The sequence below is a fragment of the Ovis canadensis genome, chromosome 20 (genome assembly GCF_042477335.2).
Source record: "Ovis canadensis isolate MfBH-ARS-UI-01 breed Bighorn chromosome 20, ARS-UI_OviCan_v2, whole genome shotgun sequence".
Taxonomy (NCBI): Eukaryota; Metazoa; Chordata; class Mammalia; order Artiodactyla; family Bovidae; genus Ovis; species Ovis canadensis.
The window spans coordinates 62,302,678-62,328,831 of record NC_091264.1 but is presented as its reverse complement, the minus strand read 5'-3'; the positions used below and the strand labels follow the sequence as shown (position 1 = coordinate 62,328,831).

General features: G+C 45.5%; 2 protein-coding genes across 4 annotated transcripts in view; both read left to right on the top strand.

Moving 5' to 3' along the window:
* DSP (desmoplakin) overlaps positions 1 to 3,986 on the top strand; it is a 43,905-nt gene extending 39,919 nt beyond the window's left edge. For both annotated transcript variants that reach the window (XM_069564272.1, XM_069564271.1), the window contains exon 24: positions 4 to 3,986. In XM_069564272.1, coding sequence (XP_069420373.1) covers positions 4 to 3,276 — 3,273 coding nt within the window. In that variant the 3' untranslated portion in view covers positions 3,277 to 3,986. The remainder of the gene's footprint in view (positions 1 to 3) is intronic.
* Positions 3,987 to 11,576: 7,590 nt separating this feature from the next.
* On the top strand, positions 11,577 to 25,894 carry SNRNP48 (small nuclear ribonucleoprotein U11/U12 subunit 48). Of its 2 annotated transcripts, none has more exons than XM_069563103.1 (9): positions 11,577 to 11,805; positions 15,029 to 15,142; positions 15,402 to 15,462; positions 16,270 to 16,344; positions 20,818 to 21,006; positions 21,438 to 21,559; positions 23,136 to 23,224; positions 23,528 to 23,692; positions 25,691 to 25,894. In XM_069563103.1, exons 1-9 carry the CDS (start codon positions 11,647 to 11,649, stop codon positions 25,737 to 25,739), a joined length of 1,023 nt encoding a protein of 340 aa, XP_069419204.1. In that variant the 5' UTR covers positions 11,577 to 11,646; the 3' UTR covers positions 25,740 to 25,894. The 2 variants fall into 2 exon arrangements, 1 of the variants encoding a protein (XP_069419204.1); XR_011251175.1 differs by having other exon boundaries at positions 11,595 to 11,805; positions 22,565 to 23,224.
* Positions 25,895 to 26,154: the final 260 nt, after the last annotated feature.

Genomic DNA, 26,154 nt, shown 5'->3' with positions numbered 1-26,154 from the left:
TAGGCATCTAATAGGATTCAGGAATCCAAGAATCAGTGCACTCAGGTGGTGCAGGAGAGGGAGAGTCTCCTGGTGAAAATCAAAGTCCTGGAACAAGACAAGGCCAGGCTGCAGAGGCTGGAGGAGGAGCTGAGTCGCGCCAAAACAGCTCTGGAGGCGGAAAGCAGGGTGAAGCAGCGCCTGGAGTGTGAGAAACAGCAGATCCAGAATGACCTGAACCAGTGGAAGACGCAGTACTCCCGCAAGGAGGAGGCCATCAGGAAGATCGAGTCAGAGCGAGAGAAGAGCGAGAGAGAGAAGAACAGCCTTCGGAGCGAGATCGAAAGGCTGCAGGCGGAGATCAAGCGGATCGAGGAGAGGTGCCGGCGGAAGCTGGAGGACTCCAGCCGGGAGACGCAGTCCCAGCTGGAGACGGAGCGCTGCCGGCTGCAGAGGGAGATAGACAGGCTCAAGCAGCGCCCCTATGGGTCCCACCGTGAGACCCAGACCGAGTACGAGTGGTCCGTGGACTCCTCCAAGCTGGTGTTCGATGGGCTGAGGAAGAAGGTGACAGCCGTGCAGCTGCACGAGTGCCAGCTGATTGACAGGGCGACCCTGGACAAGCTGCTGAAGGGGAAGAAGTCCGTGGAGGAAGTCGCTTCGGAGCTCCAGCCTTTCCTTCGGGGAGCGGGAGCCATTGCCGGGGCGTCCGCTTCCCCGAAGGAAAAGTACTCCTTGGTGGAGGCCAAGAGAAAGAAGTTGATCACCCCGGAATCCACAGTCATGCTCCTGGAAGCCCAGGCAGCCACGGGTGGTATAATCGACCCCCACAGGAACGAGAAGCTGACGGTGGACAATGCCATCGCGCGGGACCTCATCGACTTCGACGACCGCCAGCAGATCTACACGGCAGAGAAAGCCGTCACCGGCTTTGATGACCCGTTTTCCGGCAAGACCGTGTCTGTGTCAGAGGCCATCAAGAAAAATCTGATTGATCGAGAGACTGGAATGCGTCTGCTGGAAGCCCAGATCGCTTCGGGGGGTGTGGTGGACCCCGTGAACAGCGTCTTTTTGCCAAAAGATGTGGCCTTGGCCCGCGGGCTGATTGACAGAGATCTGTATCGTTCCCTGAACGACCCCCGGGATAGTCAGAAGAACTTCGTGGATCCAGTCACCAAAAAGAAGGTCAGCTACATGCAGCTGAGGGAGCGGTGCAGAATCGAGCCACACACCGGACTGCTTCTGCTATCAGTGCAGAAGAGAAGCATGTCCTTCCAGGGAATCAGACAGCCCGTGACCGTCTCTGAGCTGGTCGACTCTGGCATATTGAGACCGTCCACTGTCAACGAACTGGAGTCGGGTCAGATTTCTTACGACGAGGTTGGCGAGAGAATTAAGGACTTCCTCCAGGGTTCGAGCTGCATTGCCGGCATCTACAATGAGACCACGAAGCAGAAGCTCGGCATCTACGAGGCCATGAAAATCGGCTTGGTCCGCCCCGGCACCGCCCTGGAGCTGCTGGAAGCGCAGGCGGCAACTGGCTTCATCGTGGATCCCGTGAGCAACTTGAGGTTACCGGTGGAGGAAGCCTACAAACGGGGCCTGGTGGGCATCGAGTTCAAGGAGAAGCTCCTGTCTGCAGAACGAGCCGTCACCGGGTACAATGACCCTGAAACGGGAAACATCATCTCCCTGTTCCAAGCCATGAACAAGGAGCTCATTGAAAAGGGCCACGGCATCCGCCTGCTGGAAGCGCAGATTGCAACCGGCGGGATCATCGACCCGAAGGAGAGCCATCGCCTGCCCGTCGACATCGCCTACAAGAGGGGCTACTTCAACGAGGAGCTCAGTGAGATTCTCTCAGATCCGAGTGACGATACCAAAGGCTTCTTCGACCCGAACACTGAAGAAAACCTTACGTATCTGCAGCTGAAAGAAAGGTGCATCAAAGATGAGGAAACTGGCCTCTGTCTCCTTCCCCTGAAAGAGAAGAAGAAACAGGTGCAGACCTCCCAGAAGAACACCCTCAGGAAGCGCAGAGTGGTCATCGTGGACCCGGAAACCAACAAGGAGATGTCCGTGCAGGAGGCCTACAAGAAGGGCCTCATAGACTACGACACCTTCAAAGAGCTATGTGAGCAGGAGTGCGAGTGGGAGGAAATAACCATCACCGGCTCGGACGGCTCCACTCGGGTGGTCCTGGTGGACAGGAAGACAGGCAGTCAGTACGACATCCAAGACACTATCGACAAGGGCCTCATCGACAGGAAGTTCTTCGAGCAGTACCGGTCGGGCAGCCTCAGCCTCACTCAGTTCGCTGATATGATCTCCCTGAAGAACGGCGTGGGCAGTGGCGTGGGTGGCGGCATGGGCGGCGGCGTGGGCGGCAGCAGCAGCACCGGGGGTGGCCTCAGTGATGATGTCTTTGGCGGCTCTCGACACGAGACCGTCAGTAAGATCTCCACCATCTCCAGCATCAGGAATTTAACCATCAGGAGCAGCTCCCTGTCTGAGCCCCTGGAAGAATCCAGCCCCATCGCAGCCATCTTCGACACGGAAAACCTGGAGAAGATCTCCATTTCGGAAGGGATAGAGCGGGGCATCGTTGACAGCATCAGCGGGCAGCGGCTTTTGGAGGCTCAGGCCTGCACGGGCGGCATCATCCACCCGACCACGGGCCAGAAGCTGTCTCTCCAGGATGCAGTCTCCCAGGGCCTGATTGACCAGGATATGGCCACCAGGCTGAAGCCCGCTCAGAAAGCCTTCATTGGCTTTGAAGGAGTGAAGGGCAAGAAGAAGATGTCGGCGGCAGAGGCGGTGAAGGAAAAGTGGCTTCCCTATGAGGCCGGCCAGCGCTTCCTGGAGTTCCAGTACCTCACGGGGGGCCTGGTGGACCCCGAAGTACAAGGGAGGATAAGCATGGAGGAAGCCATCAGGAAGGGGTACATCGACGGCCGGGCAGCTCAGAGGCTGCAAGACACCAGCACCTATGGCAAGATCCTGACCTGCCCCAAAACCAAGCTGAAAATATCCTACAAGGATGCCATCAACCGCTCCATGGTGGAAGACGTCACCGGCCTGCGCCTGCTGGAGGCCGCCTCTGTGTCCTCCAAGGGCTTGCCTAGCCCCTACAACGTGTCCTCTGCCCCGGGCTCCCGCTCGGGCTCCCGCTCCGGGTCCCGCTCGGGCTCCCGCTCCGGCTCCCGCAGTGGGTCCCGGAGAGGAAGCTTCGATGCCACAGGGAACTCCTCCTACTCTTACTCCTATTCCTTTAGCAGCAGCTCGATCGGGCACTAATGATCCGTAGGAAAGGTGGCTAGACCTTGGCGCTCATTTATATGAATTTTCACTGTATTCAAAAATAGAGCAAACCGCGTGCTTGCCGGATAGTGATAGAACTTTTTAGGCTTCAGAAAACATAGCCAAGGGGAGGGGGGCGGAAATACATGGTAGAGGCTGTTCTGGCTTTTTCTCTTCTTAGCTCATCTGAACTAATGTAACACACTGGACGTAGTATCTATGAAGTAGTGGTAGTTGGTTATAAGGATAGCACAGATTGAATCTAGAGTTTGTTTCCTCTCTTCTGTGTTTAGATTTTTGATCACTGCTTCTTGAACTTCTTTTGGCCAATAATGTAGATTTCTATGCTTGGAGAAGAAAATAAAATTGACCTTACAGTCATCGGTCTGCTTCTCATCTAAATATTTCTATTTTATGTATTAGGAGGAAATTACCCTACCCACCCCCCCACCCCCCCAAAAAAGAACCCCTCTGAAACTCAAACATTTGGAATAAGTCTCCTTGGATTGCATGACCCATGACCCCATATATTCTTCAATGTACCTGTTTGGTTTGGTATTAGTTTGACTGTATATGCATGATAGTAACAGTCTTTGCTTTTCTTCTGTCAGAGTTTCCTGTTTATTTTGCTTGTCATTGTCTATGTACTTTCAAAAGGTGTCTTTATGAAGTTTGCTATTCCAGCAATAAAGTTTTAAATGTTTGAAGTTTTTGCGTTTTGATTTCATGATATGTTCATACACACAAGGGCATTTAGCAGAAGCTTTTTGTTTATTGTAAAATATGTCTAAAACTGTTTACTAAATACCTATTAGGCTCCCCTAGTGGCTCAGGTGGTAAAGAATCTGCCTGCAATGCAGGAGACCCAGATTCAATATGAAAGATCATTAAAAAGCTGTTTTAGTTCTGAATTCTTGTTCGAAGTTGGTCTTCTGAAGGTAGTTTTTTCAACATTTCTGTACTAGGTAGAATTTTGGAAAGAAGCCTGTGTAAAGAGGCCAGGTCAGAGGTCTGCAAACACTTCTAGTTTATTCTGGGCAGTGAATAACATAGGCTAATTCACAGTCATACCCTTTAAAAACATGAAGTGGCTAAGATTCTATGTTGGGTAGCCTTAAACTACATGGTTGCATTTTTGTTCCCTAAGAGGAAAGAATTGATTTTGAATCTGTGAAACAGATTCCAGAAGAGTTCTTGGTTCTCTGTTGAAGCCTATTCTTCAGATCCAAGAAAACTAGTTATATCACATTAGGGGCCCAACGGTTATGACCTCATTTAAACTTACTCTGTAAACGCCTTGTCTCCAAATAGTCACATTGGAGGTTTTGGCTTCAACCTATGAATTTTGGAGGAAACACAACTGAGTCCATCCTAAAGGCCTAACTTAGAACAGTGGTCAGGAGACCTCTTTAGGAAATGGTGATGAACAGAGCAACCTGAAGCCGTGTAAAGGAGTTCTTTGGGTTGAAATGGTACACCTGCTCCAAGCCGCTGCCAGAGTTGCATTAAGTTCTGAGCTGAGAGGGCCAGGTCCTGGAGAGTGGACATACTTGACCTAGGCTGAGGTTTGATCTGGTTCACATACACTACATCCACAGGAAAGGGAAATTTTCAGTGACGGTCATCACTTCACATCCAAAAATAGTCTCACATTTTCCAGGAGGCTTGGCAAACTATGTAAATACAAATAAAAAGTAAGGATGCTGTGGGCCGAGTGCGAATAGAATGCTTCTTACAGCACACCCAGTTGTGCTACGGGACTATTTCCATATTATTAACTTTATTTGTGTGTGTGTGTGAGAGAGAACTCTGCTATTTACCTTTGAAAACAGTTGCTCACAAAAGTATCCTCCACTGTTTCTTTGCCTCATGGAAACAAGTGCAAAGGAAAGCAAAGATTTGGCATCAGGCTTGGGGAAAAGAAAAAAATAAAGAAGGATTAGATTGTAGGAGTTATTAAAACTATTTGGGGAAACCAAAAGGGCTGATAAAGTGAACTTGGGTTAATCAAAACAGGGAAGTACTTGAGGGCTAACAGGTTACATCAAAGAGACCCAGGTGGTTATAGTGGTTTCCACTGGCCAAACTTGGAACCATTTCAGTCAGTTCAGTTTAGTCACTCAACTGTGTCTGACTCTTGGCGACCCCATGAATCACAGCACACCAGGCCTCCCTGTCCATCACCAACTCCCAGAATTCACTTAGACTCACATCCATCAAGTCAGTGATGCCATCCAGACATCTCATCCCCTGTCGTCCCCTTCTCCTCCTGCCCCCAATCCCTCCCAGGATCAGCATCAACAAAAATGTTGGTTTAAAAAAAAAATCCAGAATACTCATAGGATATAAATGGACATTGATTATTAATGGCCCAAATCAATATGACAAGTCCTCCTTATCCTTTAGTAAATGCCTCCTGCATTGCTCACTTGTGTTGACAGCATCATTATGACTATGTCAATTATCAGTGATTTACTTCTTCAAAAGAAGTCCATGGACCCATGGGAGAGTTTTTAATTATTGATTTACCCAACTCAGTTTTCTCAAAAATATCAGTATTTTGTACTGTTGCTAATTTCTGCAAATACATTCCTACTTAAAAATGAATTATGATGGTAATGGAGTATGTAATAATGAATTTTAAAATCCTTAATAATTTTAAAAACCTGGATTTCATAGTGAAACAAACAACAGAGAAAATGGTGTGGTAAGAATGGCAGCTAATAAGTGTAGGAGCCGTGATAGAGAATCATCGTTTATAACTGCTGACATAATCAGATTCAGGGAAGGATTGTGTGACTGTTGGGAATAGAAAGTTCATATGGCTTCAGAGTATCATCCTTCAGATTACTTACCAAATACCAAAAGGAAAATGTACAGTTAGATGTCTGAAATGTAGAAATGGAGTGATGCCCCACCCAACCAAGTGATCAAATTTAGCTTTACTAACAGCAGGAAAACCTAAGCTATGTGTCCTTTATAAAGTGTAATAGAGAGGTACACACATCTAACAAAAAATGCTGAAGCTGAATCTAATCATAAAGGAAAAAAATCTGACAAGTCCAAAAAGAGGAAGGTTCTACAAGATGACTGAGTCCTGAAAAAATTCAATGACTTAAGAAGGAGACTGTGGGGACATCCTTGGTGGTCTAGTGTTTAAGACTCCTTGCTTTCACTGCATGGGGAGCCAGTTCATTCCTGGTTGGGGAAATGAGATCCCTATTGGCCATTGCGTGTGTGTGTTAGTCACTCAGTCGTGTTCGACTCTGTGACCCCATGGACTTGAGCCCGCCAGGCTCCTCTGTCCGTAGAATCTTCTAGGCAAGAATACTGGAATGGGTTGCCGTTTCCTTCTTCCACGGGATCTTCCGCATCCAGGGATTAAACAGATTCTTTACTGTCTGAACCACTGTAGTGCAGCCAAAAAAATAAAAATTAAAAATAAAGAGGAGAGTGAAGGAGGCTTTTCTAGAATAAAAAAGAACCGATTACAGCTCATGGTTTGAAAAAAATGATGAAATGGTTATAAAAGGAATTGGGGGGGACAAATGAGATAGATATGTATATTATTATAAATTATTAATTTTCTTGGATTTGATCATATAGTGTTTATGTAGGAAAATGATCTTACTTTTCTTTTTTCCTAAATTAAAAAAAATTTTGGCCATGCCTCCTGGCATACAGTTTCAGTTCAGTTCAGTCGCTCAGTCATGTCTGACTCTTTGTGACCCATTGAATCGCAGCACGGCAGGCCTCCCTGTCCATCGCCAACTCCCGGAGTTCACTCAAACTCATGTCCATCGAGTCGGTGATGCCATCCAGCCATCTCATCCTCTGTTGTCCCCTTCTCCTCCTGCCCCCAATCCCTCCCAGCATCAGGGTCTTTTCCAATGAGTCAACTCTTCTCATGAGGTGGCCAAAGTACTAGAGTTTCAGCTTCAGGATCAGTCCTTCCAATGAACACCCAGGACTGATCTCCTTTAGGATGGACTGGTTGGATCTCCTTGCAGTCCAAGGGACTCTCAAGAGTCTTCTCCAACACCATAGTTCAAAAGAATTAACTCTTCGGCACTCGGCTCTCTTTGTAGTCCAACTCTCACATCCATACATGACCACAGGAAAAACCATAGCCTTGACTAGACAGACCTTTGTTGGCAAAGTAATGTCTCTGCTTTTGAATATGCTATCTAGGTTGGTCGTAACTTTTCTTCCAAGGAGTAAGCGTCTTTTAATTTCATGGCTGCAGTCACCATCTGCAGTGATTTTGGAGCCCCCCAAAACAAAGTCTGACACTGTTTCCACTGTTTCCCCATCTATTTGCCATGAAGTGATGGGACCAGATGCCATGATCTTCGTTTTCTGAATGTTGAGCTTTAAGCCAACTTTTTCACTCTCCTCTTTAACTTTCATCAAGAGGCTTTTTAGCTCCTCTTCACTTTCTGCCATAAGGGTGGTGTCATCTGCATATCTGAGGTTATTGATATTTCTCCTGGAAATCTTGATTCCAGCTTGTGCTTCTTCCAGCCCAGCATTTCTCATGATGTACTCTGCATATAAGTTAAATAAGCAGGGTGACAATATACAGCCTTGACGTACTCCTTTTCCTATTTGGAACCAGTCTGTTGTTCCATGTCCAGTTCTAACTGTTGCTTTCTGACCTGCATACAGATTTCACAAGAGGCAGGTCAGGTGGTCTGGTATTCCCATTTCTTTCAGAATTTTCCACAGTTTCTTGTGATCCACACAGTCAAAGGCTTTGGCATAGTCAATAAAGAAGAAATAGGTGTTTTTCTGAAACTCTCTTGCTTTTTTGATGATCCAGTGGATGTTGGCAATTTGATCTCTGGTTCCTCTGCCTTTTCTAAAACCAGCTTGAACATCTGGAAGTTCACGGTTCATGTATTGCTAAAGCCTGGCTTGGAGTATTTTGAGCATTACTTAACTAGCGTGTGAGATGAGTGCAATTGTGTGGTAATTTGAGCATTCTTTGGCATTGCCTTTCTTTGGGATTGCAATGAAAACTGACCTTTTCCAGTCCTGTGGCCACTGCTGAGTTTTCCAAATTTGCTGGCATATTGAGTGCAGCACTCTGACAGCATCATCTTTCAGGATTTGAAATAGCTCCACTGGAATTCCATCACCTCCACTAGTTTTGTTCGTAGTGATGCTTTCTAAGGCCTACTTGACTTCACATTCCAGGATGTCTGGCTCTAGGTGAGTGATCACACCATCATGATTATCTGGGTCGTGAAGCTCTTTTTTGTACACTTCTTCAGTGTATTCTTGCCACCTCTTCTTAATATTTTCTGCTTCTGTTAGGTCCATACCATTTCTGTCCTTTATCGAGCCCATCTTTGCATGAAATGTTCCCTTGGTATCTCTAATTTTCTTGAAGAGATCTCTAGTCTTTCCCGTTCTGTTGTTTTCCTCTTTCTTTGCATTGATCACTGAGGAAGGCTTTCTTATCTCTCCTTGCTATTCTTTGGAACTCTGCATTCAGATGCTTGTATCTTTCCTTTTCCCCTTTGCTTTTCACTTCTCTTTTCACAGCTATTTGTAAGGCCTCCCCGGACAGCCAGTTTGCTTTTTTGCATTTCTTTTCCATGGGGATGGTCTTGATCCCTGTCTCCTGTACAATGTCACTAACCTCATTCCATAGTTCATCAGGGACTCTATCAGATCTAGTCCCTTAAATCTATTTCTCACTTCCACTGTATAATTGTATTTGATTTAGGTCATACCTGAATGGTCTAGTGGTTTTCCCCACTTTCTTCAATTAAAGTCTGAATTTGGCAATAAGGAGTTTATGATCTGAGCCACAGTCAGCTCCCGGTCTTGTTTTTGTTGACTGTATAGAGCTTCTCCATCTTTGGCTGCAAGGAATATAATCAATCTGATTTCAGTGTTGACCATCTGGTGATGTCCATGTGTAGAATCTTCTCTTATGTTGTTGGAAGAGGGTGTTTGCTATGACCAGTGTGTTCTCTTGGCAAAACTATTAGCCTTTGCTCTGCTTCATTCCATACTCCAAGGCCAAATTTGCCTGTTACTCCAAGTGCTTCTTGACTTCCTGCTTTTGCATTCCAGTCCCCTATAATGAAAAGGACATCTTTTTTGGGTGTTAGTTCTAAACGGTTTTGGAAGTCTTCATAGAACGGTTCAACTTCAGCTTCTTCAGCATTACTGGTTGGGGCATAGGCTTGGATTACCATGATATTGAATGGTTTGCCTTGCAAACGAACAGAGATCATTCTGTCGTTTTTGAGATTGCATCCAAGTACTGCATTTCGGACTCTTGTTGACCATGATGGCATACAGGGGGGTCTTAATTCCTCAACCAAAGACGGAACCCCCACCCCCTACAGTGGAAGCACCAAAGTCTTATTAATCATTGGACCACCAGAAAAGTTCCCTCAGTTGTCCTTCAGTTCAGTTCAGTTCAGTCGCTCAGTAGTGTCCAATTCTTTGCAACCCCATGAATCGCAGCACACCAGGCCTCCCTGTCCATCGCCAACTCCTGGAGTTCACTCAGACTCGCGTCCATCAAGTCAGTAATGCCATCCAGCCATCTCATCCTCGGTCGTCCCCTTCTTCTCCTGCTCCCAATCCCTCCCTGCATCAAAGTCTTTTCCAGTGAGTCAGCTCTTCGCATGAAGTGGCCAAAGTACTGGAGTTTCAGCTTTAGCATCATTCCTTCCAAAGAAATCCCAGGGTTGATCTCCTTCAGAATGGACTGGTTGGATCTCCTTGCAGTCCAAGGGACTCTCAAGAGTCTTCTCCAACACCACAGTTCAAAAGCATCAATTCTTTGGTGCTCAGCCTTCTTCACAGTCCAACTCTCATATCCATACACGACTACTGGAAAAACCATAGCCTTGACTAGATGGACCTTGGTCGGCAAAGTAATATCTCTGCTTTTGAATATGCTGTCTAGGTTGGTCATAACTTTTCTTCCAAGGAGTAAGCGTCTTTTAATTTCATGGCTGCAATCACCATCTGCAGTGATTTTGGAGCCCCCAAAATTAAATTCTGACACTGTTTCCACTGTTTCTCCATCTATTTCCCATGGAGTGATGGGACCGGATGCCATGATCTTCGTTTTCTGAATGTTGAGGTTTAAGCCAACTTTTTCACTCTCCTCTTTTACTTTCATCAAGAGGCTTTTTAGTTCCTCTTCACTTTCTGCCATAAGGGTGGTGTCATCTGCATATCTGAGGTTATTGATATTTCTCCCGGCAATCTTGATTCCAGCTTATGTTTCTTCCAGTCCGGCGTTTCTCATGATGTACTCTGCATATAAGTTAAATAAGCAGGGTGACAATATACAGCCTTGATGTTCTCCTTTTCCTATTTGGAACCAGTCTGTTGTTCCATGTCCAGTTCTAACTGTTGCTTTCTGACCTGCATACAGGTTTCTCAAGAGGCAGGTCAGGTGGTCTGGTATTCCCATCTCTTTCAGAATTTCCCACAGTTTCTTGTGATCCACACAGTCAAAGGCTTTGGCTTAGTCAATAAAGCAGTTGTTCTTAGGAGATGCATAAGTGAAGTCGCTAAGTCGTGTCCAACTCTTTGGGACTTCATGGACTGTAGCCTCAGGCTCCTCCGTCCATGGAATTTTCCAGGCAAGAGTACTGGAGTGGGTTGCCGTATCCTTCTCCAGGGTATCTTCCCGACCCAGGGATCAAACCCGGGTCTTCCGAATTGCAGGCAGACGCTTTACCATCTGAGCCACCAGGGAATCAGTGTGTGGGGCCGTGTGTATGGAGAGAGTGCGAGAAAGGCCAAATATTAGCAATTAATAAGCGGAGGATGGCTACGCAAATGCTCATTGTACAATTCTTTAAACTTCCCTGTTGATATAAGCCTTTTTTTTTTTTAATGGCGAGGGGTGGGGGCGGGGGGCGTTGTTGATTGGATGATACCGTTCGGGGAAGGCCAAGGGCAAAGGCATACAGAGTGAGTGAAAGTCACTCAGTCCTGTCAGACTCTGCGACCCCATGGACTGTAGCCTGCCAGGCTCCTCTGTCCATGGGATTCTCCAGGCAAGAATATGGAGTGGGCAGCCATGCCCAACTCCAGGGGATCTTCCTGACCCAGGGATCGAACCCGGGTCTCCCACACTGCAGGCGGATTCTTTACAGTCTGAGCCTCCAGAGAAGCCACCTCATCCAGAAACCAGGTGAAAACAGCCACTTCAGGAAAAAACCGGAAGACACCTCTCAAACGCCCCGCTTCCCGGGCCGCTTCCCTATTGGCGGCTCCAGTCACGTGGCAGCGTGGCCCCGCCCCCTGCCCCAGAAGCCCGCGCGCGCGCACCGCCCTCAGTCTCGCAGCTTCTTCCGGGAGCTCGCAGTGGAGGTGGAGGCCATGGAGGCCGAGCCTCCTCCGGTTGAGGAGCGCCGGCGGCTGCGGGAGGAGTTGAGCGAGTTCGTGGAGGGCTGCCGCCGGACGCTGGAGGAGGTGACGGCGTCGCTGGGCTGGAGCCTGGACCGGCTGGAGCCTGGGGAGGAGGCGGCGGCGGCCGAGGTGAGAGGCCCGCGGGGCCGTGGGCGGCGGGCAGGGCGCGGCGTCTGCAGGGCCGAGGGGGGCGCGCGGGACTCGGGGCTGTAGCCTCCCGGGCGCTCGCACCGCTCCCGGGGAAGCCGAGGAAGTGCAATGAGATAAGCGGGCAGGCCTGGGGTGCTGCCGGGCGGCTTGCCGTGTCCTCCGCGCGTGGATTCCGCCTTGGCACCAGGTTCGGGGTCGGGAGAACTGGGGAGTTGATGGGAAACAGTGGAAACAGTGGCAGACTTTATTTTGCGGGGCTCCCAAATCACTGCAGACGGTGACTGCAGCTATGAAATTAAAAGACACTTGCTTCTTGGAAGAAAAGGTATGACCAACCTGGACAGCATGTTAAAAAGCATAGATGTTACTTTGCCAACAAAGGTCCGTCTAGTCGAGGCTATGGTGTTTCCAGTAGTCATGTATGGATGTGAGAGCTGGACCATAAAGAAGGCTGAGCGCTGAAGAATTGATGCTTTTGAACTGTGGTGTTGGAGAAGACTCTTGAGAGTCCTTTGGACCGCAAGGAGATTCACCCAGTCCATCCTAAAGGAAATCAGTCCCGAAGATTCATTGGAAGGACTGGTGTTGAAGCTGAAGCTCGAATACTTTGGTCTCCTGATTCTAAGAACTGACTCATTTGAAAAGACCCTGATGCTGGGAAAGATTGAAGGCGGAAGGAGAAGGGGATGACAGGATGAGACGGTTGGATGGCATCACCGACTTAGTGTACATGGTTTGAGTAAACTCTGGGAGGGTGATGGACAGGAACGCCTGATGTGCTGCAGTCCGTGGGGTGGCAAAGAGTTGGACACGACTGAGCAGCTGAACTGAACCAGGTTCCGCGTTGGGAGAACTGGGGAATTGCGGGTCGCCTTCCTCTGCCCCAAGATAGTGCACTTCTGGCACTTCTGACAGGGGTGGCAGCATTCTAGGACTGTTAAAGGATTCGATACCTGCAGCTCTCCTGGACGTTAGGATTGCTTTGGAAAGAGATGTAGGCAAGTGTGTTAGGGTCAGCAATCCTGATCTTTTTTTTAAAAAAAAAAATTACTTTTGGCTGCGGCAGGTCTTAGTTGGAGGCACGCAAGCTCTTAGTTGCAGCATGTGGGATCTAGTTCCCAAGCCAGGGATCGAACCTGGGCCCCCTGAATTGGGAGCACAGATCTTAGCCACGGGGACCACCAGGGAAGTCTCCAGTTGTTGTTGTTTTTCTAATGAGATGAAAGGAAGTGCCCACGGGGCATCATACTTCATGAGGCCTACTATGCTTTGAAGTGAAGTGAAGTCGCTCAGTCGTGTCCAACTCTTTGCGACCCCATGGACTGTAGCCTACCAGACTCCTCCCTCTATGGGATTCTCCAGGCAAGAGTACTGGAGTGGGTTGCCATTTGCTTTACGGGTTTATAATTTTTTGAAAAACTCTTTTCACTGTTTGTTTGGAGGTGTAGTTGAAGCTGTGAACTCTGTTGAGTGGAGCCTCCCAGGTCTTTCCACATCACTGTGCTCCCAGCAACGTAGTAAATTTACATTTCTTTTATTAACAGTTAAATAGCTCTTTGTTTATGCCGCTTATTGTACATTACCTCCTTTAATACTCATAATGACCCTACGAGGTAGGTACCTTCAGCCACCTTTTACAGATGAGAAAACGAACCGAGAGAGGTGAGCATTTGTCCCAGGACTCATTGTTAAGTGGTAGTCAGGGTGTAAACCCAGGCATTCTACCCCTGAGAGTCTGTGTGCCTGATTGCTTTGCTGCCTCTCTAAAACTCCACTCTAAAATTCCGAAGTTCTTGGGAGTTCTGCAGTGGTTAAGACTGCCTTCCAGTGCAGGGGAGTAGGTTCAATCTCTGGTTAGGGAACTAAGGTTTCACATGCTGTGGGGTGTGGCCAAGAGTTAAAAAATAAAATGAAATTCTGAAATTCTGATAATCAGTTGTGGGTGTGCATCTCATGTTTGCAAAAGCAACACCTGATATTCAGGAGAGTGACTGGCGTAAACATCCTGGTGCGTGGCATTGCTAATTCCTAGACCAGGTGCAGTACAGAAAGGCGGTGCATCTTCACTCCTCTGCTGGAATGCTTTCATCCTGTAATTGCGTGAACAGCAGTCAGTCTCTGCCCTCCAATGACTGCTGGTGGTGAGGGGGAATACAGAGAGTAGCCGCTGTGTGTTACAAGGTGAAAGTCTGTAAAGGGTGAGTCAGAATTGCTGTAGTGCATGCGGGTTATTGTAGGCTGTGGGGGTGGACGGCCACAACTTCATTTGCAAGGTGAATTCTAAACTGGTGAAAGGAGCTAAATTAGCTAGGTGCAGCACAGAGAAAGCATCAACAGCATGGGTAGAAATCCAGAGATAAGGCTATGCACAGATCAGGAAACCTCTGGAAGTTAAGCATAACTAAGAGCTTGGGATGTAGGGGAAGAGGGGAATGGTGGTCAGTAGGGGCCAGAGCTTAAAGGTCCTTGTACAACTGTGTTAAATAATCTATATATACATTTTTTTTTTCTTAATGAGAACGGTAGGGGGAGACATGAAGGTACTTGAAGCCAAAGTGCTGGTTGCTCAGGCAACTAAATTTTAATAAAATTATAACTGCTTATGTTTATTGAAGTGTGGTATTTACCAGGCCCCGTGTGAATTGCTTTGTGTGTATGAATTCAGATATAATTTATTTAATCTTCACAGTAGCTCTGTGTGAGTAGTCCTGCTATTAGACCCATTTTACAGGTGAAGAAACTGAGAGAAAGGAAGGCTCCTGACCTTGACTACGTTCGTACGGTCATTCAGTGGCAGGCCTCGCACGCACCCTGGCTGCTGTGTGGTGGGTGGAGGCAGAGGGAGCAGTTGGCAGGGGCTCTTGTCACCTCGGGTGGAGAGGACGGCATCCGGCATGGGCTGGGGCAGGGGCGGGGGTTATGTGTAAGGACCTCTGAGTTCCTCAGGGGGAGATGGTCAGTGAGGTTGTCCAGGCAGTGCACGTACGTATATCTTTTAGGAGGTGGGCTTTGAAGTGTTGGAGGGGGACAGAGGCTGTCAGGGGTGCAGAGAACCAGGGAGGTTGTTTCTTAATGTGTACGTACGCTCACGCGGGAAGTGGGGTGGAGAGGCTTACAGAAGAGGATATGAAAACATTTCATGGGATAGTTATTTCTTGAAAAATGATGGACCTTTTCCTTTGCTTCTGTTTGATCTTTATAGGATGAAGTTGCGATATGCCCGTACGATTCCAATCACCACATGCCTAAATCGTCTTTAGCAAAGCATATGGTGTCTTGTAGATTGAGGAAGCTGGGCTATACCAAAGAGGAAGAGGTACCATATATTTATTATATATATGTCATGTGATTCATGCATTAGTAAATCCTCACAGTATTTGGAAGGTGTAGTGTGAGGTTTTCTTAAGAAAATAATAGTCATTTGTGAGGTGCAGTGGGATGTGCCTCATTTTGCACATGATTGCAAGAAATGCTTAAATGATACTAAACCTATTGTTGGTTTACGTCAAATATTAAAGTAGTCATCTCATACTGGAGGACATAAGATTTACTTTTTTTTTTTTTTTACCGTTTAGGATAAAATGTATAATTCTGACTTTTTCTATGAGAATGCGAATGTACCTTCAGTTACTTTGAGTAAGTATTAATATAATTTTTAAATATCTTAGTGAGGCTATATGTGTATAGGTATTTATGTTTCATTTTTGAATTATCAGAAGAGTGGGCTTTGTAAGTATCCTGATGATTGATTAAGAAAGGTATTGCTTATAGTGATACTAGTTTACTCAATCTGAGATTTAGAGACCAGGTTTATAATGGACACCAGAAATCATCTAGAGTGTCCTACAATAGGGCACGTGCCTACCTTCTTGGTTATAACAAAACCTGGCCACACGCATATGTTGAAGATAGAGCTGAGGATGGAAGTGTGTTCTGAGTGGTCACCGATTACACAGAGGTTAAAATCTCGGGCTCTGGAATCAGAATGCCTCGTTTAACTAATTCTGTCTCCAGTAGTTGTGTGGCTTTCAGTAAGGTAATTAACCAATTTTTTGCCTAAATTTCTTTGTAAAATAGGAATGACGCTAATAACACCTGTAAGGAGGATTAAATATCACATATGTAATATGGTTAGAATACTGCCTGACACTTGGCTGGGATTCACGAAATGTTAGATATTACATTGGTTGCTAAAATTTGTGGCAGCAACTGCTGCGTGCTTGATTATATTAAGTGTTTTCTGAACTGCTCGAAGTCTGGTTGCTTATTGGATTCTGGTGGATCAGAAAGAATTCTGCATTCAGATTACCTCAGCAGCAAGGTGGGTTGTTAAGATTCTGGACTCGGTGTGCCCAGAGAGCTTGGATTATTGGAACCTAGTTAATAATTCCATTGTGGACATTGATGATTCATATTGTGTTTATGGATTTTTTTTTTTGACAGATAAGGACTCACAATTCCAGATAATTAAACAAGCTAGAGCTGCAGTTGGAAACGATGGTGATTATTATAATCAAAGTAAGTGACGTCATAGTTTGAGCTAATTAGTTAGACTTTTTTTTCCATAGCGTGTATCACTAATTTTCAAAAGAAATCTTGTAAAAACAGTTACATGGAATAGGTTAAGCTTTCCATCTGACATTAGACTAAGTACTTGGTGTCAAATAAATGCCCGAGTAGACCGTCTCACCCTGAGATTTCCTCTCTCGTGAGCACTGTTGTTGTTGTTAGTTTAGTTGCTCAGTCTGACTCTTTGAGACTGCGTGGGTTCTGGCCTGCCGGGCTCCTCTGTCCATGAGATTTCACAGGCAAGAATCCTGGAGTGGGTTGCCATTTGCTTCTCCAGGGGATCTTCCTGACCCAGGCATTGAACCCCCATCTCCTGCATTGCACGCAGGTTGTTTTCCACCGAGCCCCCTGGGAAGCCCCTCTCGAGAATTAGCTCAATGTTACATGTAAGGATGTTGAAGTGCAGCATCCTTACATCCCTGCGCCTCACAGTGAAGCACGGACGGTGTTAGACGTACAGTTTCAGAGGGTTGTGGGTACGTGGTGCCCAGCTTTGGAAGCTGGGGTAAGAGATGCTACCTGGGACTTCACTTTAGCAGAGACAAGCTTAGAATTTTGTTTCAGCTTTTAGGAAATTGGAAGAAAACTTCATCCTTCAAAATCATAGAAGTAAATGGGTAAATGGAATTAATAGATTCTGACTCTAGGTAGAACATCCAGCCAAACCCTGACTGGCTCCTTTGATAAAGGTTCTCAGTTGTCTTTGAGCTTTCTGAAGGTACCTTTCTCTGAATACCTAACCTTTTTCTCCCTTGTTGATGTCTAAGGTCATGACCCTGTTGTTGTAAGCCAGTATCTGGGCTCAATTTCTCCCTCGATCGCATTGTGGCTTTGAAAGGAAGAAGTCTGTTAGTCTCAGTGTATTGGTAGCAGCCAGAAGCATGTTTCTTGTGTTTGCTGTTTTGAAGGATCCATGTAGTTCCGGGTGTTATTCTTTGAGAGGGATGTTTGACTCTCATCTTACTCAAAGAGATACTGAGCTGTGGTCAGTTAAGCCTTTTTTGGCCATCATTCAGTTAAGACCCAGTTAAAAAGTAGAGGATTTTGTTTGTGTGTTTTGGGAGAAGTTACTAGTTTTAACTTTATTTGACCTTAGCTAGTGAGATTTACTAAATTTATTTTATCTACTCCAGCATCTGTTTTTTTCAGATAAGGAAATAAACCCTGTCCAGCAGAGGTGATGAAAGAAATTCTGGGGTGCTTGTTCTAAAGTTCCTCAATACTTTGCTATTTTAGAAGAGATTTGTTTTGTTTTGTTTTGTTTTGTTTTTTCCAAAGCTCTCGTGTATTTCATTTCTCTTTGACATCATAGTTGTGATAGGTTAGGCAAGTATTTTCTCTTCCATATTAGGTGAAGAAATAGAGGAACACAGAAGTGAGTTAACGCTTTTGTGCTTTAACATAAACTGGATTGAAAACCTAGCTCTGAATTTTGCGGATTTGAACGTTGAATTTGGTTCTTTACAAAAGCAAACAGTTACTTTAAATGAATAGTTCTTTCAGTAGATAAAAGGAACTTTGATTTTGGATTTTTGTACTGTCTTAATATTTAATTGTTAAGAACAATTTGTTATATCATCTGTAATCCTCTTTTTAAAACTTTTTTTCATCTTACGTACAGCTCTGCAATTTCTCAATAGAGATTATTTTTTTGTGGCCCATTTATGTCTTACGAATTTAAAACTTTTTACCCCAGGACAAAAATCTCTTTAATATCTCATTGATGTTTACTTTGAAGGAATGACTAACATGAACAGCTTTACATTTTCCGTATAACTAATATTTTGTTGGTTATGTACTAAATTTTAAGTTTCTTATATTTTCATTTCATTGGTCATATCAGGCCCAAACTCAAGGTATAGAATTCTCAACCTGCTAATCTTTGTCAAAGCTTGAACAGCCACTGGATCTACTTATTTACTTTCTGATGTAGTTATGTTGGAATAAACAGTCATTTTATATTTGATCTTTTTCCTTCAATATTAAAAATTCAAGTTGCTGTACTTGAATTTCATGACATCTGTGTGGCTGGTGGCCATGATTTGAACATGAGTGTACTGGGCTAAAGCATCCTAAAGAGATGGGAGATGACGGTTCTAACCCTGATCTTTTCCTCCCACTTGTGAGACTTCAGTGGATCATTTTATCTGTAAGGGCCTCATTTCTGCATCTCATGTTAGGAAATTGACTTGGTATGAATTCTTCACAAAATTCTGAATCCGTATCTTTGACACAAGTTAATATTTAATATTGTTAAATATATTATTATGTAATGTTAACATTATTGATGTTTAATATTATATTTTACACATTTGAGATGGCATGTGATGGCCACAAGGGCTAACAGAAGAATGAGAGTTCCGGTTACTGGGAAAGTAGAATGGAGTTTCAGTTTGGGGTGGTGGCAGAGTTCTGGAGGTCGGCACAGCTGATGGTGCACAGTAGTGAGGATGTGCTGACTGCCGCTGAACTCTCCACCCAAAAAGGGGTCAAATGGTAGATTCCATGTTGTGTCTATTTTATGGCAATTTTTTAAAACTATTCTTAAAAAAGTATGTAGAGGGTCACAGTTAGTATGATGACAGCTCATTCAGATAGATCTCCAAATCATATAGAAACTTGCATCTGAACTTTTTACGTTTTGTGGAAATGTGAGCTTCTTTAAGTGTGTTTATCCATTTTTTTTCTTTTACCAGAAATATCTATGTTCTGAATGATCTGAATGCCGTTTGTTGTTTAACTTTTCCTGTACTTTTTCTTTTTCAGTAATTGGGGTGAGTATAAAGAGGAATTAGGAACCTGAATGTACTCCTTATTTAAAGATATGCAGTATCCTTTTTGCAAATGATATCCTTTTAAAAGTATCATTCAAATTTCTAAACTTTATCTTAATCGCTGTCAAAACATTATAGTGGTGACTTGGAATTTTAGTTGAATTTCAAAGAATTTAAGTATCAGTCTTAACCAGACAGAAATTTTAAGATGAATAAAGAAAACTCCAAAATATTTTAAGGAGGAAGTTACACTTCTTTGTTTACAAAGAACAGGCAAAGGTTTGTGTGGAACGTGTTTTAAAATACATCAGTGTTCTTTTCATCTTTGTATTTTTCTTCCAAACTGTGTAGCCTATAATCAGATAAATTAGGTTTATCAAAGCTGACTCACTTTCGTATTACAAAATGAAGTGCTGAAAATCTGGCTGCATAGAGGGGCTTTTCCTAGTGTTTGCCAGAATTAGAGTAAGAGGGATTGACAGTGGGGAACCCTTCCTCCCCGCTAATTCAGAACCTTTTACTAGTACAGATTGGTATTCGTCACTGTTACTGCAAGACTCCGATTCAGTGTAGCTCTCCTCGGAATTTATAGGCCTGTAAAGTCATCTCTTTTCTCGCGTTGTTATCCTTAGTTCATGGCGTGTTCTCATTTGAATTTTTGTTGTGCCACTTTATAAGCATCTGAGAAGAGCTACTGATTTTATATTATCCTGTAAACCTGAGTGATTACTTTAGGGTAACCTAGCAAACATTAAAAGGATTCCTTTAGTAGCTGGTGTTCTTTGTTTGTATTCATGGATAATGAAGTCTAGAAAGAATCTTTTTAAATTGCTTATTTACAGTTACAATAATTTTTTATTTCTTTGAGAAAATTGAATCTCAAAAATTTTCTTCAATCTTTAATACATCATATCAAGGTATTGTATTTACTTTTTTTCATTAATGAGCAGATTATAGAAAGTTCTATGATTGGGGGGGGTGGGGCGCTTGCTGTTGATAACTTTTTTCAGTTTGGTGAAGCCAAGATGCTGCTGCTTCTGAAAATTAGAAGAAGCTTTAGTCTCAGTCTGTCTTTCTCTGATCTGAGGAAGTTTGGGATTTCTGCCCCTTGGTCTGTAGCTCTAAGTCACTGCCCAAATGGGATATATTTTGACTGAAACATATCGCTTGGTGTCTCATAAATATGTTTTTAACACATTTTTCGTATTTCTATAATTTATTTTCAAGGGGGCTGTAATGTGTATTTCCTATTAAAATCATTTTCCTTCACCTTCTGTGGGGAAAAGCATATATAGAGAAAATTGATATCTACTTTTACAGTATGGGGAGCCTTTTAAAAGTTTGGTGGTTTTTTTTTCAATGGGCAAATTGTCTCATGGTTATTACTGTCTGCCTTCATGGGATCTGTCTTAACGCTGTCGGGGAGAATAGCCAACATCCACGTCCATCCTTTCTGTGGAGGCAGCGTTCAGGACAGTCAGTGTCACGCAGGTGGCTGTTCTGTATGTTTAGGGACTGCTGAAAACTAGTGGCTTGTGTTAATTAAACGTCACATTATTACCGTGCATGTTTAAAGATAAGTCTCATAGATTGTGAATCCACAGAGCTTCATGTATTATTTATCCTTGTGATCTTATTTTTACTCTAGGGGTGTATTCTTCATTGCCTGTTGAAGTTCCTCTGAATCACAAACGGTTTGTTTGTGATCTCACTCAAGCCGATCGTCTTGCCCTCTATGATTTTGTAGTCGAGGAGACAAAGAAAAAACGCTCAGATTCTCAAATTATCGAAAATGACAGCGATCTCTTTGTAGACTTGGCGGCCAAAGTCAATCAAGGTTTGAGATGAATATCTTAGTTTTCTATTTCTTAATTGTCATTTCCTCCTTTAAATGTTATTAAGATGATTTGTCAGGCCATTTTGAGTTGAAATAGGATTGTTTTGTATCATCTGATATTAACATATATGTTAAGGTGTTTACTTAGTACTTGAAATTTTGTTCTCTGGTTGTTACAGTAAGCATACCTTTCTTCAGTAAGAATGTTACTTAGAACTGGGCTGTTACTTTAATCTCTGTACTTAAAACACTCTATGTTCAACTAATGGCTAGAGAAAAGGAATGATGTAAAATAGTCCATTTATACAACATAAAAAAGTGCTACATTAAAATGTGGTAAGATATCAGATGATCATGGTGTTCCTTCCCTCTAATTCATAAGAATTTACAGTTTCTGAAGATGTAATAATTTTATTTTGGTCTTTTATTAGATAATAGTCGAAAAAGTCCAAAATCTTACCTTGAAATCCTGGCAGAAGTGAGAGATTACAAAAGAAGACGACAGTCCTATAGAGCTAAGAACGTTCACATAACCAAGAAGTCATACACCGAGGTGAGTTCTGCGTGATTTTGTAGAGCCTTGCTGAACGCAGAGGTTTCCCTACTCAGTCATCGCCTGCCCTGTGGTTTCCACAGTTGCCTAGAGGTTCCCTGAGAGCACGAGGCTCCACTGTGGCCACGTCTGATTTGCATTTGCTCTGTCGCATTCAGACCCAACCTTCACCAGGCAAAGGCTCTTCAGGGTACAAAGACCTTACGTAAAGAGGTTGTGCAGTCTTACAAAAATACTGCTTTTGAGAAAGTGATAACTGCATCATGATAAGAACATAGATTTTGGCTGTAGACAGACCCAAGCTTGAGTTTTGATGCTGCGATTTATCACTGTCTCTTTGACCTGGGCAAATGATTTGAGCTTTTTAAGACTGAAATTTTTTTCATTTTATACTAATACAGACTTTGTAGGGTTATCGTGAGAAGTAATGGAAATAATGCTTATGGACAAAGGAATTTTCAATGAATAGCTTTTTTTGGCAGAAACTTTAATGTCATTTTATGTACTCTACTAAACATTTCGGCTTAAGTGTTTTGGTATAAATTATTTGTAACTTACAGTATTATGTATATAATAAAATTTAAGTGCATTGCTGCTGCTACTGCGGCTAAGTCGCCTCAGTTGTGTCTGACTCTGTGCGACCCCATGGACGGCAGCACACCAGGCTCTGCCGTCCCTGGGATTCTCCAGGCAAGACTACTGGAGTGGGTTGCCATTTCCTTCTCCAATGCATGAAAGTGACAAGTGAAAGTGAAGTTGCTCAGTTGTATCCTACTGTTTGCGGCCCCATGGACTGCAGGCTACCAGGCTCCTCCATCCATGGGATTTTCCAGGCAAGAGTACTGGAGTGGGGTGCCATCGCCTTCTTCATTAAGTGCATTAATTTGTGATTTAATTGCTAAGTTATGTCCCTGACTCTTGGACCCCATGACCTGTGGGCCACCAGGCTCCTCTGTCCATGGGATTTCTCAGGCAAGGATACTGGATTGCCATTTTCTCCTCCAGGGCGTCTTCCCGACCCAAGGAGTGAACCCCGTCTCCTGCACTGGCAGGTGGATTCTCTGCCACCGAACCACCGGGGAACCCTGTCACCTGTATATGACCTCTGTATTTTACACCCACCCACTCCCTCTCTCCTCCCGCCCCAGCCGTCGGTGGTTTGGGAGCAGATCCTGGGTGTCCTTCATCTGTAAAAACGTCCGTGTGTTCCACCCTTTCAGTGGTTTATCGTGTCTCAGTGACCTCCAGCATACAGATGAGCTGCACTGCCTCAGACAGTACCGAGGACTCGCTCATGTGTGTCCTTCTCCCAGATCACCCAGGGTTGACCTCGTGCCCCGTCATGCGTCCTCTGTCTTTCTGTGCGTGATCTCTAAACTCTTCAGGCTGAGTTAACATGTGTCATGATCGTGTGCCCCTGAATCCTCAGTGTGTCTCCTGTTTGTGTTTCCTAGACTGCACACCTCCCACAGCCCACCGTATCGTAGCTCTCAGGAAATGTGTAATTGATGGCAGTGCCATCTGCTCGTTTCTCGAGCGGCTCCCTTACCTGGCAGTTGGGTCCTCCCGCCCGCAGGTGATCCGGGACGTGATCAGTGTGCACATGGAGGAGCTGAGCAGCCACTGGCAGGAAGAGCAGGAGCAGGAGGTGGACGGCGCGGACAAGTATGTCGCCGTGTCATCGGTGGGAGTGGCCCCCTGTCACGTCTGTTGCCTGTCGCTGTTGAGCTGGGTTTGAGCACCTCCAGGACCAGTCATAGCACACTGACTCATCCGGAGGCTTCCTCCTCTTCCTGTGCCCACAGCCGTGAGACAGACCATGCGGAGCTGGGTTTCTTGCCTGCCCTTTTACTGGAGTGCAGGATCATGCATGTCTGTTTGGTCTCTGCTATAGAAGTTGGGCTCGAGGCTGGTCTTTCGTGGAGACCAGTGGTTGAAACTAGCTGTCGACCATTCTTTCTGTCTCAGGAGCGAAGAAAGACGATCGGCCTCAGTGGACTCGAGGCAGTCCGGGGGCAGCCATCTGGACGGCGAGTGTTCACGGCATAGACGCGACCGAAGTCGGAGCCCACACAGACGGAAAAGAAACAAGGACAAGGACAGAAGCTGGGGCTCCAGGAGAAGGAAGGAGAGGTGAGCCCGGCGGCGCGGCGCTCGTTGCCGAGCTGTTGCTTCTGACACGTGGACAGTCCTTCCGTCACAGGCCATGTTGAGAAGATGGCGCGTCAGCACCACGAGGTCGGGGAGCAAACAGCCTGTGAAGGTCCTTCATGTGCGTCCTGTTTCAGGGCGGCTGTCCACAGCTCTGCGGGCGTGGCTCGGTCTGCCTGCTCAGGCCTGGTTTCCCTTCGTTATTAACTGCTTCTCAGCAAGACACAGGAAAGGACTGTCTGGGCAGAAGGGTAGCTGCGTTACAGAGGTGTTTGCCTGGGTCTTCCTTCCGTCCCTCAGTGTCTGCCCTCTGCTTCCTGTTTTCCTGCTGTCGTTCTCTCCTTCTCTTGCTAATCCCGCAGATAAAGAGCGTTACTAAGTCAGGAAGGCCCAGGCTTTATGGCACTCAGCTCAGCCTTGTTGGGATTCCTGGTAGAGGTTTGATCATTGGGGAGATATAAAGTGACACTGAGATAATACAGGTTGGCGGAGGTCTGTTCATGTGTTGCAGCCGCTTAGTGGGCCTCCGCCTGGACCTTAGCTTGGCCAGGTCTGCCCCTGGACTCATCTGTTTTCCACTCTGCTCCTCTGGCCCCTCACGCCTGTCCTGGTTGCTAATGACTGGCATCTGTCCACCTAAGCCGGAACTCGAGGCCTTGCTAGCCGCTGTCCCACTCCTCGCCGTCTGGGCTGGCTGTCGTCAGTCCTGCGTGACGGGGCCCCTCTCGCGCTCCCTGCCCCTCTGCCCTGAGCGCTGTCCTCTGGGGGTTTTCCTGGTTGTTCTGTCTCTACGTTGGTGCCGTATGGACCCGTCCCTCCCCAGCTGCTGGAGTGAGCCTTCGCCTCTCAGAGCCCCTCAGCAGCCGCATTCTCGTGGCTCATAGTGGCTCTCAAGGCCTCGCTCTGTGCTTTGCTGCAACCCCGTGGTTCTGCCCCAGCCAGCCCGGGCCACGCACCGTTCCCTGTCCCCTCTGTGCCTCATCCGTGCCCATCCACCGCCTGTTCTGCTGCCTCTCTGCTGTTTTAAACTCCTCCTCAGCCTTTAAGATGCAGCTTAGTCATTCCCGGGAAGCTTTTTTCCCCCATCTGTGCCACTGTACCCAGCACCTGCGTTTCATTGGCCTTACGTTATTTTCCTCCGTACTAGACTGAGCTCATTGCAGGCAGGTCTGGGTCTTGTTTAGTCTCATTTCCACAGTGCTTGTCTAAAAGTAAGCTCTTACGTGGTATCTCTCCAGGATCAGTGGTGATCAGGAGTCAGGCTTTTTGGTTTAGTAATTCTGCTCAGCTTGCTATCATTCAGTTTGTAGGTTTAAAGCTAGCTATGAGTTCAAAATGTGAAGTAGTTTCTTGGTAGTCCCTTTTGATTCATTTACTGAAGGATAACCTCTGGTCATCACACATCGACTCTTGATCAGCTGTCGGAAGTTGTCTTCTCTCCCTCTTTTTCTGGTTTCTTAGTTCTTCCTCCTCTTGAGTAATTTTTGACATGTCCAATCAGTCCCTATGACTGATACATGTTAAATAGTCTCAAAACCCAAACATGGATGATTTCCTTCAGTGAGGATAAGCTGAGTGTTGGCAGGAAGTATTCTTTGAGACCCCCCTGAGGTGGGATGACCTGCAGGGAGCTGAGCTGGGAGCCGGGATGCGGAGCTCAGACAGAGCTCTGAGTTCCTCCTATGACTCCAGAGTCCTGTTTGAAGTGAACTCTCAGGTCATCCACCTTGTACATATATTCAGAGCATAGCTCCAAAGCGCAGCTTTAAAAAAAAAATCCATTTCCTATATCCTCATCTCAGTTCTGTCCTATATTTTTAGTGATGCTTTTTTCTTCTTTATTCTTTAAAAAAAGACTAAAACACTGTTCTGTTTTAAATGCATGTTTTAACTTGCTCTGGTTTATATCTGATGTATGTACATTGCTGTGAATTATTATTTTAAAGCTTTGATCATTTTTTTTCACCCCTTTCGTTTCAGGGATGGGGAAAGACATCACAGTCACAAAAGAAGGAAGCAAAAAATGTAGAGCGGAGTGTCTGCGCACGGTAATTAGGCCTGGGCCCCGGAAACCAGCATGCTGGCGTCTGCCATTACTTTCAGTAGGAGCACGTGCTTCTGTCAGCCGTTCCGTGCTCATATCCTCATTTTTCAATAAACGCCTCTCAAACCACGAGAACGTGACGATGCTCTCAGGCTTGGTTTTCCTAGTTGATTGCCTTCTGTTGCTGATTGTGTCTCATTGTCTTTTTTTTTTTTTTTACAATTTATGTATCAAAAAATTCTTTAAAGTAAATATTTAAGCTGTGTAACTAACACATAAGTGCATTCTTACTGCGAAAAAAGCTTACAGATAAGGCTCAACAACCGCTGGCGCCCCACCTGCATTGGCACCACCTGCGGCCCCCTCGGGGTAACCACTGGTGAACTGTAACAGGAGGAGA